The sequence below is a fragment of the Phoca vitulina genome, unplaced genomic scaffold (assembly GCF_004348235.1).
Source record: "Phoca vitulina isolate PV1807 unplaced genomic scaffold, GSC_HSeal_1.0 scaffold30, whole genome shotgun sequence".
Lineage (NCBI taxonomy): Eukaryota > Metazoa > Chordata > Mammalia > Carnivora > Phocidae > Phoca > Phoca vitulina.
Window position 1 is genome coordinate 22453122 of NW_022589733.1, and position 20081 is coordinate 22473202.

General features: G+C 41.1%; 1 protein-coding gene across 2 annotated transcripts in view; it reads left to right on the forward strand.

The window, feature by feature from the left end:
- The first annotated feature begins 453 nt into the window (after positions 1–453).
- Positions 454–20081, forward strand: part of PHLPP2 (PH domain and leucine rich repeat protein phosphatase 2) — a 75973-nt gene continuing 56345 nt past the window's right edge. The window contains exons 1-2 of one of the 2 annotated variants that reach the window (XM_032424175.1): positions 454–582; positions 7458–7720. In XM_032424175.1, the coding sequence (XP_032280066.1) occupies positions 484–582; positions 7458–7720 (362 nt within the window). In that variant the 5' untranslated portion in view covers positions 454–483. Of the gene's footprint in view, positions 583–908; positions 1292–7457; positions 7721–20081 lie in introns of those variants that run through there. The other variant, XM_032424176.1, reaches the window with a different exon arrangement.

Below are 20081 nucleotides of genomic sequence, written 5' to 3' on the forward strand. Positions count from 1 at the left end.
GTTCAGTGGGGCTTTGCATTTGAGGGTGCCAGGCCAGTTTTGGAGGTGAAAGAGGAAACGTCTGGGAGAGGTAAGTTACAAGAGCCACCCTCTGCGGAGGGCAGCGTCCTGTCACTACTAACAGGTGCAGACCCCACCTGCCCCAAGTCCAGCCGATACTTCGGAGGCGGGGATAGCAGTAAATCACTCTCCCTGTGCTTCAGTCCTCCAAACTGAGGGCGGCCGGAGGCGCAGGCCCAGCCTTGCGGAGGCGCCCGGCTCCGCCCGCGGGGTCCGCACAGCCGCCCAGCCAGGATGCGGCTCGCGGAGTTCTGGGCCGCGCCGGGCCCGCAGCTACGCAGGTCCCGCGGGGCTGCGGGAGGGGCGGGGCCCGGGGCGGGGCGAGCGGCCGCGGGAGGCGGGGCCGCGGGCTGCTCGCGCGCGCCGCCGAGGCTTCGCGCGCCGTCGCGCCGGCCCGGCGTCCCTGTGCAGCCTCCGCCGCCGATGGGGGAGGTGGAGCCGGGGCCCGCGGGCCCGCTCGAGCCCCCGGAGCCACCCGAAGCGCCCGCGAGCCGCCTGCCGGGAGGGATCCGGGTCCTGAAGGTGAGGCGGGCGGGCTGGGGAGGGAACAAGGGCGGGGAGAGGCCGCCCCTGCTCCGCGCAGTGGCCGAGGCAGCCGGCGACCCCCGCGCCGCGTCAGTCTGTCCGCTTCAACGCCCGGCTGCCCCGCAGTCCGGCTGGGGGCGCCGCGGTCCCCGCCTCGGCCTCCGCGCCTGGCCCCCACCTCGGCCTCGGCCGCCTCCGTCTCCCCTCCGCTGCCCATCCCTGGGCGCGCGCCACCCGCCTCGCAGGCCCACGCCTTCGGTGCGGCGTCCGCCCCGCCGCCGCCGCCCACCCGGCTCCTCTGGGACCCGGGGGCTCGCCTCGGCCGCCCTCGGCCTCGGTCAGGGCCGGGGACCGGTCGCCCGTGGCCCGAGAGCGGGGCTGGAAGTACGCAGGGCTTTCTCCCCGGACACCTGAAGACATCACCCCAGCGGGAGGATGGCGGCGGTGATTGGCCGGGCGCTGCCGTGTGCTCGGGGCTACGCCGGGTGGAGCGGGCCGACTCTGCCCTCGGGGCTCGCCACCGAAGTTAGGACCCGGCTCTCCGCTCCGAGGCGCCGGCCTGCAAGCTCCACCAGCCCGCCTGGAGAGAGAATCCGCGGAGGAGCTTAATCTCGGGGAATCTCTGGGCGTGTTGCAGCAGGGAGGAGGGGTTCGGCAAAAAGGGCATTCCTGTTTGCGGGAGCCGGGCTAACAATCCAGGGAGACGGTAATGGGGGAGAGGTTATGCAACAGGCAGCTAGCGGGGTTTTGGGGCAGGAATTGGGGGGAGTAGGAGGAAAATGAAAGCAGAATCTGGCAAGGCGGGGAGTGGAGCCTTGAAGGGGATGGCAAGAAGTTTAAATGCACAAGGGTCGGCAGGGGACAGTGAAGATGATTTAAAGGAGGGGTTCTGCATGGTTTTCTTCTGGCCTCTGAAATAGTTGGAGAGGATTTTTTTCTGTAGGTCAAGTATATAAACTAGATGTCCTTCTGGAGATGAAATAGAATTCCTTCTAGAGTTTTAGAAGAGGAAATCAGCAGTATTTAAAACTTGCCAGCGAGACGGAAGAGAGGATAGAAAATTAAGAGGTTTTGGTGTCTTTCAAAAATACTTTGCAAAACAGTGAAAATACATGATGTTAAAAAATACATTAAGTAATAGTTGTTAATTGGAATCAAGGGTGAGCACGGTATATTGAGATTATTTGTAGGACACTGCAAAGATGGGAACACCGAAAAAAAAAAAAATAGGTGTGAAGCATCTGGTGAATCCATCCATGAAACAGTATAAAATAGAGCTCTCTAAAATATAAAACATTTTTTTTTCTGCTGTTACCTCTCAGTCTTAATGCAGTGACTTAAAGCAATAACTTTTCATAGTTTACCTTTACTTCTGCATAAACCTTGTACATATTTATTTTAACTTATTTAACCGTAAGTTTTAAGTATAATTACTTTAAGGCTTTTAGATATTTATTTAAAACTATAAGGTCATCAAATGTAAATTGTGAATGAACTTTAAAAAAAAAGTTGTGCTGCTCTGGCTTATCAGGAAATGGCAGGTCTGAGAGATAGGTAATGCCCTCTGGTCTAGAAGATAACCTTGGCTTTTTTAATAACAACTTTTTGTGGGGGAGGGAGTGAATTGTGAGATGGAAGGAATTGAGAAAGGAGGCTCTTGATTCAAAGGGTCCTGCCTTCCTGGACTTTCAGGAAGTGGTAAAATTTACTGCTGGTTCCTTAGGGCTCTAATCTGGGGACCGTTAGAAAGATGCCAGAAATTAATCTTGGTTATAGTACTGGGTTGGTGGTATGGGAGGCTGACAGTGTCTGATGCCCTTGTGTCTCTTGCTTTATTGCATATGGTTAACACTTTAAATAATCCTTGCAAATAAATGGGATTGGCTATGGAGAACAGGTGCTGTGTGTTCTGCACACTTAAGTTTCCTTAAGTAGCTGAGTGGTTGAATTTTGTGCCAAGTGAAACTGGAAAAGAATATATAGGTAGAAGTCATAATCTCCTGCTTGTTCTTTGAAGACCCTTTGAAAAAAGCTTACTGTTCTTTTTTGTAATGCTTTTATACTAACTACAAAGTTATGAGCATCATTATTGTCAAATAATACAGATCTTCATAAAAAGGCTAATATAACTAAGCCAATATAATTTAGCCAGATTAGATCTAGGTCCATCAGTATGGGGTATTGGAAAGTTTGATTCAAAATCTACTCCCAGATTTATTTAGCAAATTGCTAATTAGAATGTACCCCTTTACTATTGTTGGAATATAAGTACGATATTTGTAATACTCTTTTTTTTTTTTAAAGATTTTATTTATTTGACAGAGACAGAGATAGCAAGAGCAGGAACATAAGCAGGGCGAGTGGGAGAGGGAGAAGCAGGCTTCCTGCCGAGCAGGGAGCCCGATATGGGACTCGATCCCAGGACCCTGGGATCATGACCTGAGCCGAAGGCAGACACTTAATGACTGAGCCACCCAGGCGCCCTATTTGTAATACTCTTAAGATTATTGGGAGTAGCTATGAAGCATAGTTTTCCAGATGTTTGCTACAATTTTGGGATTATTTTTTTACTCAGACTGTAGAAGATATGAAGTTATAACTGGGCAGCAAGTGCCATGAGATCAATTTTCATCAGTACTAGTTTCAGGTTTTTAGCCAAGTAATGTGTGTATATGGTTTTTAAAAATCAAAGAATACTAAAATGATTTTTAATGAACTGAAATATTCTTCCTCTGCTTATCTCATCCCACCCTTTCCAAAATATTCCTTAACATATATTCCTAGAGATGAGCCCTTATTGTTTTAAAGTTTTGAATGCAGGAGCCTATCTCTTACCTTATGGTATTTCACATTCTAATAGAACTCAGTGAGTAGGGAGAGTTACTTGACCAGACTCTGTTTTTCCCATACATATCTTAGAGTTAATTGTACGGGGGCGTTTAATAGTTTATCACCTTTGAACTGATCACAGCCCTCATGTGTTATTTTAATTTTTAGAGAGTTAAAAGCTTAAAACTGAAGTGGGTACTTAATTCATGGCCTACTTTAAAGACTTGCACTTTCTAGAAATGTATGTGTAAATTTTTTTTTTTTTGAGAGGGAGAGAATGTGTGGGGGAGGGGCAAAGGGAGAGAGAATCTCAAGCAGGCTCTGTAGCCTCTTGGCGTTCTTGAGATTATGACCTGAGCCGAAATCAAGTCAGTCGCTTAACCAGCTGAGCCACCGAGGGGCCCCTATTTAAATCTGAAATATGCTCTTTTACACTTGTTTGATGTGAGAGTTGATTATAGACCTGTTCCCTTTTAGAAAAGTTTGTCAGCAGATTTACATAAGAGTAAGGGAAGCAATAGCATGTTCTTAATCTAGCAATTTCAGTGGAAAAGTGATTCTAAAAGCTGACAGTCTATCAGCGGACAGTATTGGCCTTTCCAGGGTTTTCTGATGCTTTTCGCAGGGGAGAAGGAAGCACTAGGTAATTCAGCAATAACTAATAATAGCTGAACAGTCCATCTAGATTGTTGCTAGAAGGCCATGCTTGCTTGGTATCTAGGTCTTTTAAGTGCCTATTGAGCAGGTTTAAGGGAATGATACCTACTAAAGGTCTAACTCCGCAGTTTATCTTCACCGGGTGGAATATATCATATAAGTAGGAGATATCATTCTTTGACCAACAACACATGTGTTTCGATAAAGTTCTTAAGGAATTTATATAGTCTTCCCCGCCCCATGCAAAAAGTGTTTTTATTAAAGCATAGGGACAGGACCCATGGGCAGAAAGAGCTGCCAAGGATTTAGAGTCTTAAGGGAAATATATAAACACTTTTTTTTAAGACTTTATTTATTTGAGAGAGAGAGCAGGGGGAGGGGCAGAGGGAGAGAGACAAGCAGACTCCCTTCTGATTGGGGAGCCTGACATAAAGCTTGATCCCAGGACACCGAGACTATGACCCCAGCTGAAGTCAGATGCTTAACCAACTGAGCCACCCAGGCACCCCTATAAATGCATTTAAAAATGACTTAAAAAAAATTTTTTTTTCAAAGATTTTATTTATTTGAAAGAGAGAGAGCACAACAAGCAAGGGGAATGGCAGAGGGAGAGGGAGAAGCAGGCTCCCCGCTGAGCAGGGAGCCAGACGTGGGGCTCTATCCCAGGACCCTTGGATCATGACCTGAGCCGAAGGGAGACGCTTAACCGACTGAACCACCCAGGCGCCCCTAAAAATGACTTTAAAAATCTTCCCAGAAGAAGAATCTTGGATGAACTAATATAATAACTTCCAGGGATTTTTCTTGACTTTTCTAAGATTGAGAAGATCATTGGGCCATTATTTGACCTTAAAAAGTTTTTTTAAAGATGCTTTTGGTGTTTGTGTGGAATAGTATCTACTTGCTCTCTCTTTAAGTAGCAGGGGAGCAAAATTTCTCTCCAGTCAGTGCAGAATGCAGAGCTTCTTTGTATAAATGTTACTGTACCTTATAGAATACTGTTTTTAGATGGGCCAGTTGATCATTCCCAAAGACTAAAAAATAAGGAATATTTAAAATTAATCAGTGGTTAATTGTATTCAGTGACTAAAATTACCGATACAAATATGATGGCCTTTGTCTTTATAAAATAAGGACTTCATTGAAAGCCCTCTGTTAATTCTGAAAAGTTCAGCTTTGAGAAAATGATCTTGTGGACAAGAGGAGACCTAATTCCTACTTGTAGCAGGGGTTTATCCTGCTTATCTAAAGTTAGAATCAGTAATGATCCTCATAGTTTTGAATAGCTATATTCTAATCCTTAATATCTGTAAAATGATGGATTTACCTGTTATCCTTAATTTAAACAATGAAGCCATTCTCACTCATATTTTTATTTCTTCCCATATGGAAATACCTTCTCACTTTTCCTTCACTTTTCTTTATCATCTTAGAAATTGAATTTTAGGTGCCACAGTTATCCTCAAATACTTAATCTCGGTAACTACAAAAATAATATTTGCTTTATTTATAGGTATTTCTGACTTCCAATGAGGAATAGTAGCAAAAGTCTTTTATTTACTTTGTGGTTGGTAAAAAGATTTTAGGGTTCTTTGTAAAAAAGGAGATTTTTTTCCCCTCAAGTTTGTTCAACCTCTTGCCAGAGCAAATTGAGCTGTAGTAGAAACTGGGAATACATTCTGTGATGTGATTTCTGTGAGTTCTGCATGCATCAGTGTGCCACTCAAGTATTAAGGCACTGTAATAGATTCTCAGTGTGGAAGAGAGGAAGAAGTATCAAATACACGATTAAAACCCATTGTGACCCCCCTAGTAGTAGACATATGTTCAAGGTGAAGAGGCTCTGCTGTGGAGAAAGTAGAGTCACTAATTCTAGCTATGCAGAGAAAATGGGGATGGGATACATGGAAGGCTCCATAGGGAACACAAGAGAGGGTGACATATGAGTAGAGTTTTGAAGGCTGTCTAGTCAGATGGACAAGACGGAGAAGGACATTTCAAACAAGTCACAGAATTGTGGAATCGTGGTGTGTTTGGGGAGTTACAAATAGCTGGATGTGACTGAAACAGTGACAGGTAATGGAGAATGATGCTAGAGAGGTATGGCAGTGTGTTAGCGGAAATGCCTTTATATTAAAGGGAACAGGGGTGCCTGGGTGGCTCAGTCGGTTAAGCGTGGGACTCTTGGTTTCAGCTCAGGTCATGATCTCAGGGTTGTGAGATGGGGCTGCAGGTGTAGGGCTCCATGCTCAGCGGTGAGTCTGTTTGTCCTTCTCCCTTCCTCCTCTCTACCATACCCTCCTCCTTCCCCCTCCCTCCTCTCTCTCTCTCTCAAATAAATACATAAAATGTTAAAAAAAAAGGGGGAACAGAAATGGCGCATCATAAAAATAGAGTAGGTCAATATTGATCTTTAGAGACTTGTCATATTGCTGTAGCAGTTTTTTCTTTGAGGTAACCGTAATGTGTGTGAATTTCACATACCTAAATTATCAAATGCAACACTAATTTTTTTAGAAACATGATTAGAATGGAAAGAACATTTGTTCAACATTGTGCCGTGTTCTGTACTTGCTTATTTGGGATATGAGGCAGAGGGTCAGGACCTTAGAGAAACTTTCAGTTTGCGTTGTAGAGACATGTGCAGAAATGTTTAACGCAGCATTGTTTCTAATAGTGAAAAAATTAGAAACAAACTAAATGCCATCAGCAGGAGAATATATAAATTGCAGTATATTCATATAATGAGATATTATTCAAATGAATGAGCTGGGTGTATTAGCATGACCAATTTTGAACCAAATGAAAAATAAGTATGTTAGGATTTAAAGTTCTAAATCATGGAAAACAATTGTATTTAGTTTATAGATATGTACATATATGGCAAACATATAAAAATGCATGGAATGGTGAATAGCAGGTACAGTAGAGTGTTTCTGGGGAGAGAGGGAGGGAAATGGGATTGAGGTGGGGTATCAGGTGACTTCAGCTATATATGTACATATACATATATATTCTTACATGTATGTAAGACATGTAATTCTTATATGTAAGAATTCTTTAGAATAAGGATCTGAAATAAATAAATATGACATGATATTAAAATTTGTGAAAGGTGGGTAGTAGGTCCACAGATGTTTTATTATTCTTATATTTTTCTGAAAACGTAAGACAAAGAAAGGGTCAGACAAAGCGATGGACAGAGGCATGAACAGCTGAAGGAGAGAAAATGGTTTTCCAGCTTAGGAATGGGCATGGCAGGTGTGGAAGGCCCCAGGACAGGAGGTGTTGGAGAATCGAGAGTGGAAAGGTGGAGTGAGGACTGAACGTGTCTTAACTGAGCCAGACATTCTAGCTAATGATTTCTTTCTCTTGATGTTTTTTAGAGAAATATGAAACGCAATGGGAGCAGGAATTGTTTGAATAGGCGAAGTAGGTTTGGTTCTCGAGAAAGAGACTGGCTGAGAGAAGATGTCAGGAGAGGTTGCGTCTACCTGTATGGAGCCGACTCGACCTCTGCTGCCACACCCGCCGCCACCTCGTCTGACTTACATCTTGTCCTGTGCACCGTGGAGACGCCAGCCTCAGAAATCTGTGCTGGGGAGGGAAGGGAAAGTCTTTATTTACAGCTTCACGGGGACCTAGTCAGGTAAGCTCGGAGTTTTACCCCTCTGACTCTGTCACCGCATAAGTGATCTGCGTTTCTGCTTGGAAGCGGGCTTTAGGATTTTAATTGTGCTTAGAACTGATATTGATGATGGGATCACTAGGCTTGAAATAAGATTTGTCTTTGGAATGCTGAAATTATGATTCTTGGACTTAAAAGCTATCAGTGAAGGGAAATTTGATAGTTACTTCATTTGGATGACACCACAGGTCAGATATCTAAATTTAAAATAAATATTTTAAAGTTATTTAAAAAAATAGGGGTGCCTGCGTGGCTCAGTTGGTTAAGCGTCTGCCTCTTGATTTTAGCTCAGGTCTCAATCTCAGGGTCATGAGTTCAAGCCCCCTATGCTGGGCGTGGAGCCTACTTAAAAAAAAAAAAATTATTTAAAAAAATAATACATGTAAATAGAATGAAATTGAAATGTGTAGAAAGAAATAGAATGAGAAGTGTATATGCTCATGCATAAGTATGTTTCTATTTATATGTAAATTTAAAATTAATGGTGCTATATGCAGCACATTATTGACTTGAAATCTCTTAGAGATCTTTCTATATTAATATTTTTATAATTTTCATTTATTTAATGGCTGTATAATATTCTGTTTTATGAGTCTACCATCATTTTAGCCGATCTCCTATTACGGGACATTCAAATTGTTACCAGTTTTTTACTTCTACAAGTGGGGTTGCAGTGAATATTCTTTTACCTATGATATTTCTTCTATGTGGAAGTAATCTGTAGGATAAACTCCTAGAAGTGGAATTGCTGGTCAAAGGATATATGCATTTATAATTTTGATACATATTGTCAGATTTCTCTTCACAGAAGTTAAACTTCAACAAATAATACAAAAGTATGCCTATTTTCCCCTTAGTTTCTCCAGAACATGTTAGCATTAAATTTTATATATAAATATAGACACATACCCATGCATGAACGCATACTTGCTTGTGAGTAGAAATGATTGTCAACAGTTTTTAAATTAGGGAATTATAAAGTTAGCATTCCAAGGATAAATCTTTTTTTAAGCCTAATGACTTATATTTTTGCAAATCTGATAGGAATTTTGTTATTTTTGTCATTTTAATTTTCATTTATCTTAATGAGTGAAGTAGAGCATATTTTCTTTTTTTTATTTTATTTTATTATGTTATTTTTTTTTTTTAAGAATTTATTTATTTATTTGACAGAGAGAGACACAGCGAGAGAGGGAACACAAGCAGGGGGAGTGGGAGAGGGAGAAGCAGGCTCCCCGCAGAGCAGGGAACCTGATGCGGGGCTCGATCCCAGGACCCTGGGGTCATGACCTGAGCCGAAGGCAGACGCTTAACCACTGAACCACCCAGGCGCCCCTTATTATTTTATGTTAATCACCATACATTACATCATTAGTTTTTGATGTAGTGTTCCATGATTCATTGTTTGCGTATAACACCCAGTGCTCCATTCAGTATGTGCCCTCTCTAATAACCATCACCAGGCTAACCCATCCCCCCACCCCCTCCCCTCTAGAACCCTCAATTTGTTTTTCAGAGTCCATAGTCTCTCATGGTTCGTCTCCCCCTCCGATTTTCCCCCCTTCATTTTTCCCTTCCTACTATCTTTTTTTTTTCTTTTTAACATATAATGTATTATTTGTTTCAGAGGTACAGGCCTGTGATTCAACAGTCTTACACAATTCACAGCGCTCACCATAGCACATACCCTCCCCGATGTCTATCACCCAGCTGCCCCATCCCTCCCACCCCCCACCACTCCAGCAAGCCTCAGTTTGTTTCCTGAGATTAAGAATTCCTCATATCAATGAGGTCATATGATACATGTCTTTCTCTGATTGATTTATTTCACTTAGCATAATACCCTCCAGTTCTATCCACGTCATTGCAAATGGCAAGATTTCGGTTTTGTGTGTGTGTGTGTGTGTGTGTGTGTGTGTGTTTATGGCTGCATAATATTCCATTGTCTATATATACCACATCTTCTTTATCCATTCATCTGTCGATGGACAGCTTGGCTCTTTCCACAGTTTGGCTATTGTGGACATTGCTGCTATAAACATTGGGGTGCACATACCCCTTCGGATCCCTACATTTATATCTTTGGGGTAAATACCCAGTAGCGCAATTACTGGGTCATACAGTAGCTCAATTTTCAACTTTTTGAGGAACCTCCGTACTGTTTTCCAGAGTGGCTGCACCAGCTTGCATTCCCACCAACAGTGTAGGAGGGTTCCCCTTTCTCCGCATCCTTGCCAACATCTGTCATTTCCTGACTTGTTAATTTTAGCCATTCTGACTGGTGTGAGGTGGTATCTCATTGAGGTTTTGATTTGGACTTCCCTGATGCCGAGCGATGTTGAGCACTTTTTCATGTGTCTGTTGGCCATTTGGATGTCTTCTTTGGAAAAATGTCTGTTTGTGTCTTCTGCCCATTTCTTGATTGGATCATTTGTTCTTTGGGTGTTGAGTTTGATAAGTTCTTTATAGATTTTGGATACTAGCCCTTTATCTGATATGTCATTTGCAAATATCTTTAGAGCATATTTTCATAGGTTCAAATGCCATTTGTGTTTAAAATCTTTTATATGAATGTGAAGGAGAGTATTCTCATAGTATCTTTTACTGTGGTTATGAACTCTTTGTTTCAATTAAAAAGAAAATGACCATTAGTTCTTTGAATTAGACATCAAATAAGAGTTTAAGGTGACTAACCTTTCTCTCCTCCCTCTTCCCTATAATAAATAAATGTCTTGAAACAAGTCAGAGCTGGAGATTCAGTACTCTTGAAAGTGAGAAAGGAAGCTCCCACTTACACCTCAGAATGTGGTAATAATAGTAACACCTTTAGCTGAGCTAAAAATTGATGTCAGTCTAAACTGAGGTTTCCTTTTAGGATTTGGACTAATTCTGAAAAAGTAGATTAGCATTTGAATGTTTTCCTTGTTCACTAGTTAACTACATTTCCTAAATCCATTTGCAAAACGAAAGGATCAGACTGGGTGATCCTTAGGCTTTTCTAAATCTTAACACTGATTCCGATCTAATTTTATCAGGTGGGAAGCCTTGACCTACATTATAGCTGGTAGTGATTGATGGAGTTTCTGTGTTTAAACCTAAGACTTACTCAGTTGTATACTAATGTATTTGTATACAGAGGTACTAGAAATGTGGACAAACCCCCACCTGGATTGGCTTGCTACCACTAGTTGTGTAGTTAAGAATCCAAATGTGAAATAATTTGCTTTAGTGAATCTAAATTACTTAAAATGGAGAGTGGCCTCGATAATTTTGTAATGAAATAGCTCTTCGTAGATCTAATTGATTAGAAAATAATGAAAACACTGTTGAGCTGCCATTTGGAGAATGAGTATGTTTTCATTGCTGGTGGACCAGCTCAAGAGGTGTCACTCAGCCGAAGAGTGATGCCGCTGGTGACGAGGATAGATTTGAGCTGACATCAGGTGCTTTGTTTACCTGTCCACTGTGCTTAGCTCTTTACATACATATTCTCATTAAATCCTCACAATAAGTCCAAGGGCCATAGCATCCTTTCTTTCAGATGAGGAAAAGTGAGGCTTTGCAAGAGGTCTGGTAACCTGTTCAAGGTCAGGCAGGTACGGCCAGGCAGTTGGAATGTCTAAATCATTGAAAGTAGGTGGTGGACTTTGTTCGAGGAAAGGCCCTCCTGGAGAGGACCGGCAGTGCGTCCCTTACTCAGTTTCGCTGTTTAATCATACTTACTTAAAGATCTTTTTTAGATCTCTTACTCAGCTGTTACTGCGTGAGTTCAGTCTTGTTATCTAATCAGAGGAATAGGTACTTTCTTTGTAATAGCCTGTGAGATAGTTGACAATCTCAGGCATTATGTTTTTTTTTTTTTTTTTTTTTTTTTTTTTTTACTATTTACTGAAGTGTAACATATAGTCATTGTAGAAATTTTGGCAAATAAAAGCATAAAGAGAAATAATAATCTTCAGTGCTTGTGCTTTTTGTAGATTACCTCATTGAATCCTCACAACGATCTTGTGAGGTAAATATTATTTTCATTTCATCGATCAAGAAAATGAAGCTTAAAAAGGTTAAGCCTCTCACCTAAGATCACATATGGGGTGTCCCCATCGGATGGGGAGGCCACCAAATGTGGGGCGCTCTGATCGGATAGAGGTGGCTTCACGGGCAATGAAAGAATTCACCCCAGGCAGAATAAAAGAGATAAAAGTTTATTCAATACACCGCAAGAAAGCCATGGGCACAATAGCAAAGGAGAGAGGCCCCAGTTAGAGGGCGGGGTGAGGGGTTAGGTTATGGGGACAAATGGAATTTTCCCTTTTTTGGTGATCTTAGGAAACTGTGCGTGGTTGTAATTGGTCATTTAGGGCCTTTGGTTATTTCAAGGTGGGTCACTTAATGAGCTTGTTTGCATTGTCTGTTTGCATTCAGCTCCGTGGTCCCAGTGGGCCCCTTTTCCTTACTCAGGTATCCCATGCTCAAGCTTGTTACCTCAGAGCTGCCTCTACATCACTGAGCTAATGAGCAATACAGCTGGAATTTGAACTCTGGCATTCTGACACCAGATCCCTTATATTGACTCCCCATACTTCCATTTTTTTTTCCAGATCTTTTTCAAAGTGAATGTGTATGTAATTTTTAAAAATTACGTATTGGGGCTCATACCATATATTCAATTTATTTACTGCATACTTCAGTTAATTTCCTGCATCATTAAAAATTCCTTAGACATCAGTTTTAATCGCTACAGGATATTCCAATTTATGGAAATACTATAACTTGTTTAAAAATTGAGAAATAATAGACAATGATGATTTAGAGCTTGGATTCTGGAACGAGAGTGTGTGGGTTCAAATCCTTTCTCTGACAGTATTTGTACAAGTTATATGATGCTCTGTGCCTTAGTTTACTAATGTGTAAAATGGAGGGTGGTTATATTTACATTATAGAGCTGTCATGATGAAAATTAATTACACCTTATGAAGATCAAATGAATTAATACTATAAAGTAGTGCTTTTTAAACTCTAATATTCACCTGGGAGCTTGTTACGGTACAGATTCTGATTCAGAAGGTCTGGGATGGGGCCTGAGATCCTGTATTAAGCTCCTAAGTGATGTGCTTCACTTTGAGTGGCAAGGAAGTAAAGTGCTTACTCTTATGTCTGGCACCCAATAAGTGCTCAGTGAGTGTTACCTATTTGAGTTGTTTCAGATCATTCAGCTCTTAGAAGTGGTGTTGTGATGACTAAACCTTAGCTCATGAATCTTTATATTGTTGATCTCCCTAGGGTTCATGCTAGAAATGGGATTACTGGGATGAAAATTACCACCTGTTTTATCTAAATCACCCATGACTTCCTTCTTTCCGTACTCCTTTTCAGTCACAGATTTGTCACTTCAGTAAAACTAAAGGATTACTAATTTATAGAATTGTAGCACTTGAAGGAATCTGAAAGAAATCATCTACTAGGGAAACAAAGTCTACTCAACTTAACGGCCCCCTCCTACCCCCTGCCCTTTCCATTTGGAAATATGTGTGGGGCAGGGTTTGCTGGTTGTCACAACTACTAGGGAAAGTTACCAGCATTTAGGGGGCAAGGGCCAGAAAGGTTTAATGTCCTCAATGTGTGGGATAGACTTGTACAACCAAGAATTGTCTTGCTCAAAAGGCCAGTAACCTCCCAGTGGGAATAACTGAGACCATTTCCGTTTGTTTCATTGATGTGAAACAGGCATGTTCCTGCTGCTGCCTGGTCCGTCGCTGTCCCAGTCCATTGCTCTGACATGAGGATATTTGGTTTGTCTATTTTATTGAACTGTTTAAGTGATAACTGACTCCTAGTGAAGTTTAGTGTAATCATTGCCTTCTGCCTGAAAAGTTGTAACAAGATCATATATGACAAAGTGGAGTGCCCCTTGGCTCATGGTCGTATATTTACTTTTATTCTTAGTCATCAAAATGAGTAAGATTTCTGTATTTGATAGACTATCTTTTAAGATAAGCTAGGAGGCACTAAGATGTTTATAACAGAAAATACCCTTGGGGTTTGGGATCCTGCATTCTAATTACTTTTCTGTTATTGACTTGCTGGGTGACCTTGTGCAGGTCACTAAAATCTTGTTTACTATATTATGGTGTTGTAAAAGTAGCGTGAACAATCCTGTTTCAGGATACATACTGAACTGATGACTGCTGAGGAAGGAAAAGGAGATTAATTTTGTTTTTTGCTTCATTTTTCTGTGCTATTTTAAAACTTAAAAATGATCCATTATACATTAAGTAATTTTTGTTAATTTTTTTTTGTTTTTACATCTTAATACTGCTGAAATCATCTTGTATTTTATATTTGTTGATGGGTCATAGTTTAATTGGCAGTGTTTTTTTCTTTTTAATGGTTATTGCAATACTGTTTGGTTTGCTGCAGTACAGTTCTGATACTAACCACCCAGACTTTTCACACACTTCACAAGTTAAAGGCCCTTGTCTCCAACAAGACTGCCCTTCAGATTCTAGCCACACTGCTGACCAATTGGATATAAATTTGGGAGTTCCCATGACTCTTTTAGGTTTAATAATACACTAGAATGATTCAGATTCAAAAAGTGGTATACTTATGATTATAGTTTTAGTAAAGGATAGTAAAGGATACAAATCAGAACTAGCCAAATGAAGAGACACATAGGGTGAATGAGGTCTGGGAGGGTCATGAACATAGAACTTCCATGCCCTCTCCCTTGTCATCCTCTCAGCATATCTCCTCTTATTCACTCACCAGAAAGTTCCATAGAAGTTCAGTACAGTTTTTATTAGCATTGCATTGGGTAGGCTTCATTGATTCATTGACCACATGCTTGGCCTTCAATTTCCAGCCCTGTCTTCCTTCCCTATAGTCAGGCTGGCTCCATACCCCAACCTTTTCTTCACTTGGTCTTTATGGTGACCAGCCCCCATGTTGAGTCATCTAATCTGTTAGGGGTGATGCCAGAGGCTCATGAATGGCTAAGACAATCGTATTATTCAGGAAATTCCAAGGCGTTAGAATCTCCCGTCAAGAATCAGGGCGCAAAAACAGACACATAGATCAATGGAACAGAATAGAGAGCCCAGAAATGGACCCTAAACTCTATGGCCAACTAATCTTCGACAAAGCAGGAAAGAATGTCCAATGGAAAAAAGACAGTCTCTTCAACAAGTGGTGTTGGGAAAACTGGACAGCCACATGCAGAAGAATGAAACTGGACCATTTCCTTACGCCACACACAAAAATAGACTCAAAATGGTTGAAAGACCTAAATATGAGACAGGAGTCCATCCAAATCCTAAAGGAGAACACAGGCAGCAACCTCTTTTACCTCAGCCGCAGCAACTTCTTCCTAGAAACGTCGCCAAAGGTAAGGGAAGAAAGGGCAAAATGAACTATTGGGACTTCCATCAAGATAAAAAGCTTTTGCACAGCAAAAGAAACAGTCAACAAAACCAAAAGACAACAGACAGAATGGGAGACGATATTTGCAAATGACATCAGATAAAGGGCTAGCATCCAAAATCTATAAAGAACTTCTTAAACTCAACACCCAAAGAACAAATGATCCAATCAAGAAATGGGCAGAAGACACGAACAGACATTTTTCCAAAGAAGACATCCAAATGGCCAACAGACACATGAAAAAGTGCTCAGCATCGCTCGGCATCAGGGAAATCCAAATCAAAACCTCAATGAGATACCACCTCACACCAGTCAGAATGGCTAAAATTAACAAGTCAGGAAATGACAGATGTTGGCGGGGATGAGGAGAAAGGGGAACCCTCCTACACTGATGGTGGGAATGCAAGCTGGTGCAGCCACTCTGGAAAACACAGTATGGAGGTTCCTCAAAAGTTGAAAATAGAGCTACCCTACGATCCAGCAATTGCACTATTGGGTGTTTACCCCAAAGATACAAATGTAGGGATCCGACGTGATGGAACTGCTGGAGGGTATTATGCTAACCGAAATAAGTCAATCAGAGAAAGGCATGTATCATATGACCTCACTGATATGAGGAATTCTTAATCTCAGGAAACAAACTGAGGGTTGCTGGAGTAGTGGGAGGTGGGAGGGATGGGCTGGCTGGGTGATAGACATCGGGGAGGGTATGTGCTATGGTGAGCGCTGTGAATTGTGTAAGACTGTTGAATCATAGGCCTGTACCTCTGAAACAAATAATACATTATATGTTAAAAAAAAAAAAAAGGAAGAAGATAGCAGGAGGGGAAGAATGAAGGGGGCGAAATTGGAGGGGGAGATGAACCATGAGAGACAATGGACTCTGAAAAACAAACAGGTTCTAGAGAGGAGGGGGGTGGGGGGATGGGTTAACCTGGTGATGGGTATTAAGGAGGGTACGTTCTGCATGGAGCCCTGGGTGTTATACGCAAACAATGAATCTTGGGACACTACATCAAAAACTAATGATGTAACGTGTGGTGATTAACATAACATAATAAAAAAAATTTAAAAAAAGAATAAAACCTTAAAAAAAAAGAATCAGGGACGAAGACTAGTATAAGATTCTGTATTATACAGTGATGCACACAAAATAGTGTATCTTCAAATGATGGTGTATTAGCCTGGAATACAATAATTTTAAGACATAACTTTTTAGGTTCTTTGGTGTAAGTTAACATATGAAGTGTTTTGAGCTCTCTTCTGCATAAATTAACTATATAAAATAAAGTGGTTTACCTAAAAGAAACTAGGATTTGTAATGAAACCAACAAACCTTGATGCCACTATGTACTAATTGTGTGACTGAGTCTCAGTTTTCCTTATTTGCAAAATAGGCCTAGCTTTATAAAATGTTAAGCACTTTTCAGCATAGTGTTAGGCATGGAGTAGACATTCATTGAAGTATCCTTATTATTGCTGTTTGTATTATCTGTATTATTGATCTTAACATTTGCAAATTTTACCTTTATAGATAGCCAGAGATTGAGTTGTTTGTTTGTTTCTTTTTTTTTTTTTAAGATTTTATTTATTTGACAGACAGAGCACAAGCAGGGGGAGTGGTAGAGGGAGAATCAGGCTCCCCACCAAGGAGGGAGCCCGCCCTGGGGCTCAGTCCCAAGATCCTGGGATCATGACCTGAGCCGAAGGCAGACGCTTAACCGACTGAGCCACCCAGGCACCCCAAGAGATTGAGTTTTAATCTGAATTTGATGTAGAGAATGCTGCTGTGCTTTGTTAGGGTCTTTGATAACAATGTTTTATTACCTGTATGATATTTTAATTATATGTACTTTTGCCTCCCACTGTTAACTAGAATTCTTGTGAAATGATACGGACATGGAATGAAATGTCCTTTTCTCTTACTTGGGTCTTACCTGTGGGCACCATTTAGAGTAACTGTTGACTGCTACTCCTGGCTAAGAGCTCTAAATGGCTGTTGAAAGCATTAAGGTATTGGTTGGCTGGTTTGGAGAAAAATAACCATATATATTCAGATTTATAAGGACCATACTAGCTCCTAGGAGCCTTGGATGCAGACTAAAACTATCACAGTCCTTTGTCTTTCCTTAAAGCAGTAGCAGAAGTATTCCCAATGCTGAACGGAACCTTTCACTGCCAACATTACTCTCCTACACCTCCTTTTGCAGTATATAATTTTCCTTTGATTTGTGAGAGATTTAACAAATAGCTAAGTATCAACTTGTAAAAGTTTGGGAACTTTGAAACACAAAATTGATCTGTAAGCATATTACACCATATCCCTCCCCCCATACTCTCTACTCTCTTAAGCAGGTGAGTTTAATGAGTAAATGGAATTAATCCCTCTTTTTACTTGTTTTTGCAGTTCTTGAAATATTTCTTGTTTACTCATTTATGCTAAATTAATAAGAGCAGATGTTGGGGCGCCTGGGTGGCTCAGATGGTTAAGCATCTGCCTTCGGCTCAGGTCATGATCCCAGGGTCCCGGGATCGAGCCCCACGTCTGGCTCCTGACTCGGCGGGGAGCCTGCTTCTCCCTTGCCCTCTGCCTCTCCCCTGCTCATGCTCTCGCTCTCTCTCTGTATCTCTCTGTTTCAAATGAATAAATAAAATCTTTAAAAAAAAAAAAAAAAAGCAGATGTTGAGGTTCTCCTGATTTTTTTTTTCTCCTACCAGGAAAAATACTTTCCTTAGGTGGCGATGTATAAAGAGGGTTTCAGAATCTACAGCGCCTCTTTAGGAAGGAAATTTGATCATGTAAAATACATCAGAATTAGGATGTTTCCATTTCTCTTGGTTTTCTAGACAGAAATTGAAAAATTGAGCTAGTGAGATTTAGTCTGAAAGTATTATTTCTTGGTCCTGGCTATGTGATCATTATATGGAATTATGATATTTAAGTACATTGAACTATGTATCTAAAAATGATAGCAAGATTTAGGTAGAATGTACATTATATTAGGAAGGTGTCTTGGATACCTCATAGACCCTTGAGTTCTAAAAGAACCTAAAGATCATCTGGCCCAACCTGATTCTTTTATTTTTATTTTTTTATTTTTTTAAGTAGGCTCCACACACAGCGTGGAGCCCAATGAGGAGCCTGAACTCACGACCTTGATATCAAGACTCCAGCTGAGATCAAGAGTTGGATGCATTACTGACTGAGCCACCCAAATGCCCCTCATCCTGATTCTTTCAGCAGACTCTTATCTAAAATTTCTGTGACAGATGGCTTTCTAGCTTTCATGAGCTATTTTGAGAGGTAGCCTGTTTCATTATTGGACATCTCTAATTATTAAAGTTCTTCCCCATTTCTGATCCAGGTTTACCTGTGCAACTTTTTGTTGTTCCTAGTCCCATTCTTTGGAGTGATCCAGAGTAAGTCTAATCCTTCTTGACACTGGAAGATAGAGATAGCTCTTTATGCCCTTGTGTTCGAGTTAATCCTTCAGTGTTCAGATTACATGGCTAATTGACCCCTCCAGAATACAGCTTATTAGAAGTCTCTCTTACAATACATCCTCCTTAGAAGAATTCTACCACTGTACTGGGAAAGTACCTATTATCACTATAATCCTTTGTGAATTTTTATTTTATTTTATTTTATTTGAGATGAGTTGTAACTGATGATGTTTTTATTCTGAAAGGTTTATTTTCTATTTCTATTAAATTCACTATTTATTTGTCTTAGTAGGGTTTTAGTTCTTTGGTCATTCCTCGTGTGGTATTTCTGAGTTTATGGGTAAAAGCCTGCACTGAGCAGCCAGGAGGGACCAAGTTGTTTTATTTTTGCGTTTTTGTGCTCATCAGTATGATTTACATTCCTAAATTATCATTTTTTGTGGGGCGTTCTGATTGGATGGGGGCTGGTGGTGCGGCCCGTGAAAGAATTCACCCAAGGCAGAGCAGAAGAGGTAGAAGTTTGTTGAGTGCACTGCAAGGGAGTAGTGGACAGGACAGCAAAGGAGAGACTGTCTGCCACAAGGTGGTGGTGAGAGGTTATAGTTGGTATGAGAGAATATGGGATGTATGGAATTACACCTTGTTTGGTAATCTTAAGAACTATGCCTGGTTGTAAGTGACCCATTGGTTGGTTAGGACCTGTGGCTTAATGAGCCTGTTTGTGTCAGCTTGGTAGTTGCTGTGGGCCCTTTTGCCTTGCTCAAGTTTCCATTGCTCAGGCCTGTTGCCTAAAAGCAGCCTCTACAATTTTGGTAGTTGTTTACATTCAGCTTTGTAGTATTACTATTTCATGTTATTTTTACTTAAATCTTACTGCCAACAGAATTTTCTACTCCTTTCACCATAAAACACAGAAGTCCTTCATATATTTTTGCAACGATGGGAGGTGTTTCATGTTTCTTTTAATTAATACAATTCTTAAGTTTTCTTTATTTTTCTTTTTCTTTATTTATTTTGTATTTTTTAAAGATTTTATTTATTCATTTGAGACAGAGCACAAGGAGGGGGAGAGGCAGAGGGAGAGGGAGAAGCAGACTCCCTGCTGAGCAGGGAGCCTGATGTGGGGCTCAATCCCAGGACCCTGGGATCATGACCTGAGCTGAAGGCAAATGCTTAACCAACTGAGCCACCCAGGTGCCCCTCTTTTATTTTTTTTAAAGGTTTTATTTTTAAGTCATCTCTACACCCAAGTGGGACTCGAACTCATGACCCTGAGATCAAGAGTTACACACTCTACTGACTGAGCCAGCCAGGCGCTCCTTAAGTTTTCTAAACAGAATCCTTTTAAGACATAAAGACGAACCTTTAAAAGGTTTTATTTTTTTATGAGAGAGAGAAAGATAGCACGAGCATGAGCGGGGTGGGTGGGAGGAACAGAGGGAGAGGGAGAAGTAGACTC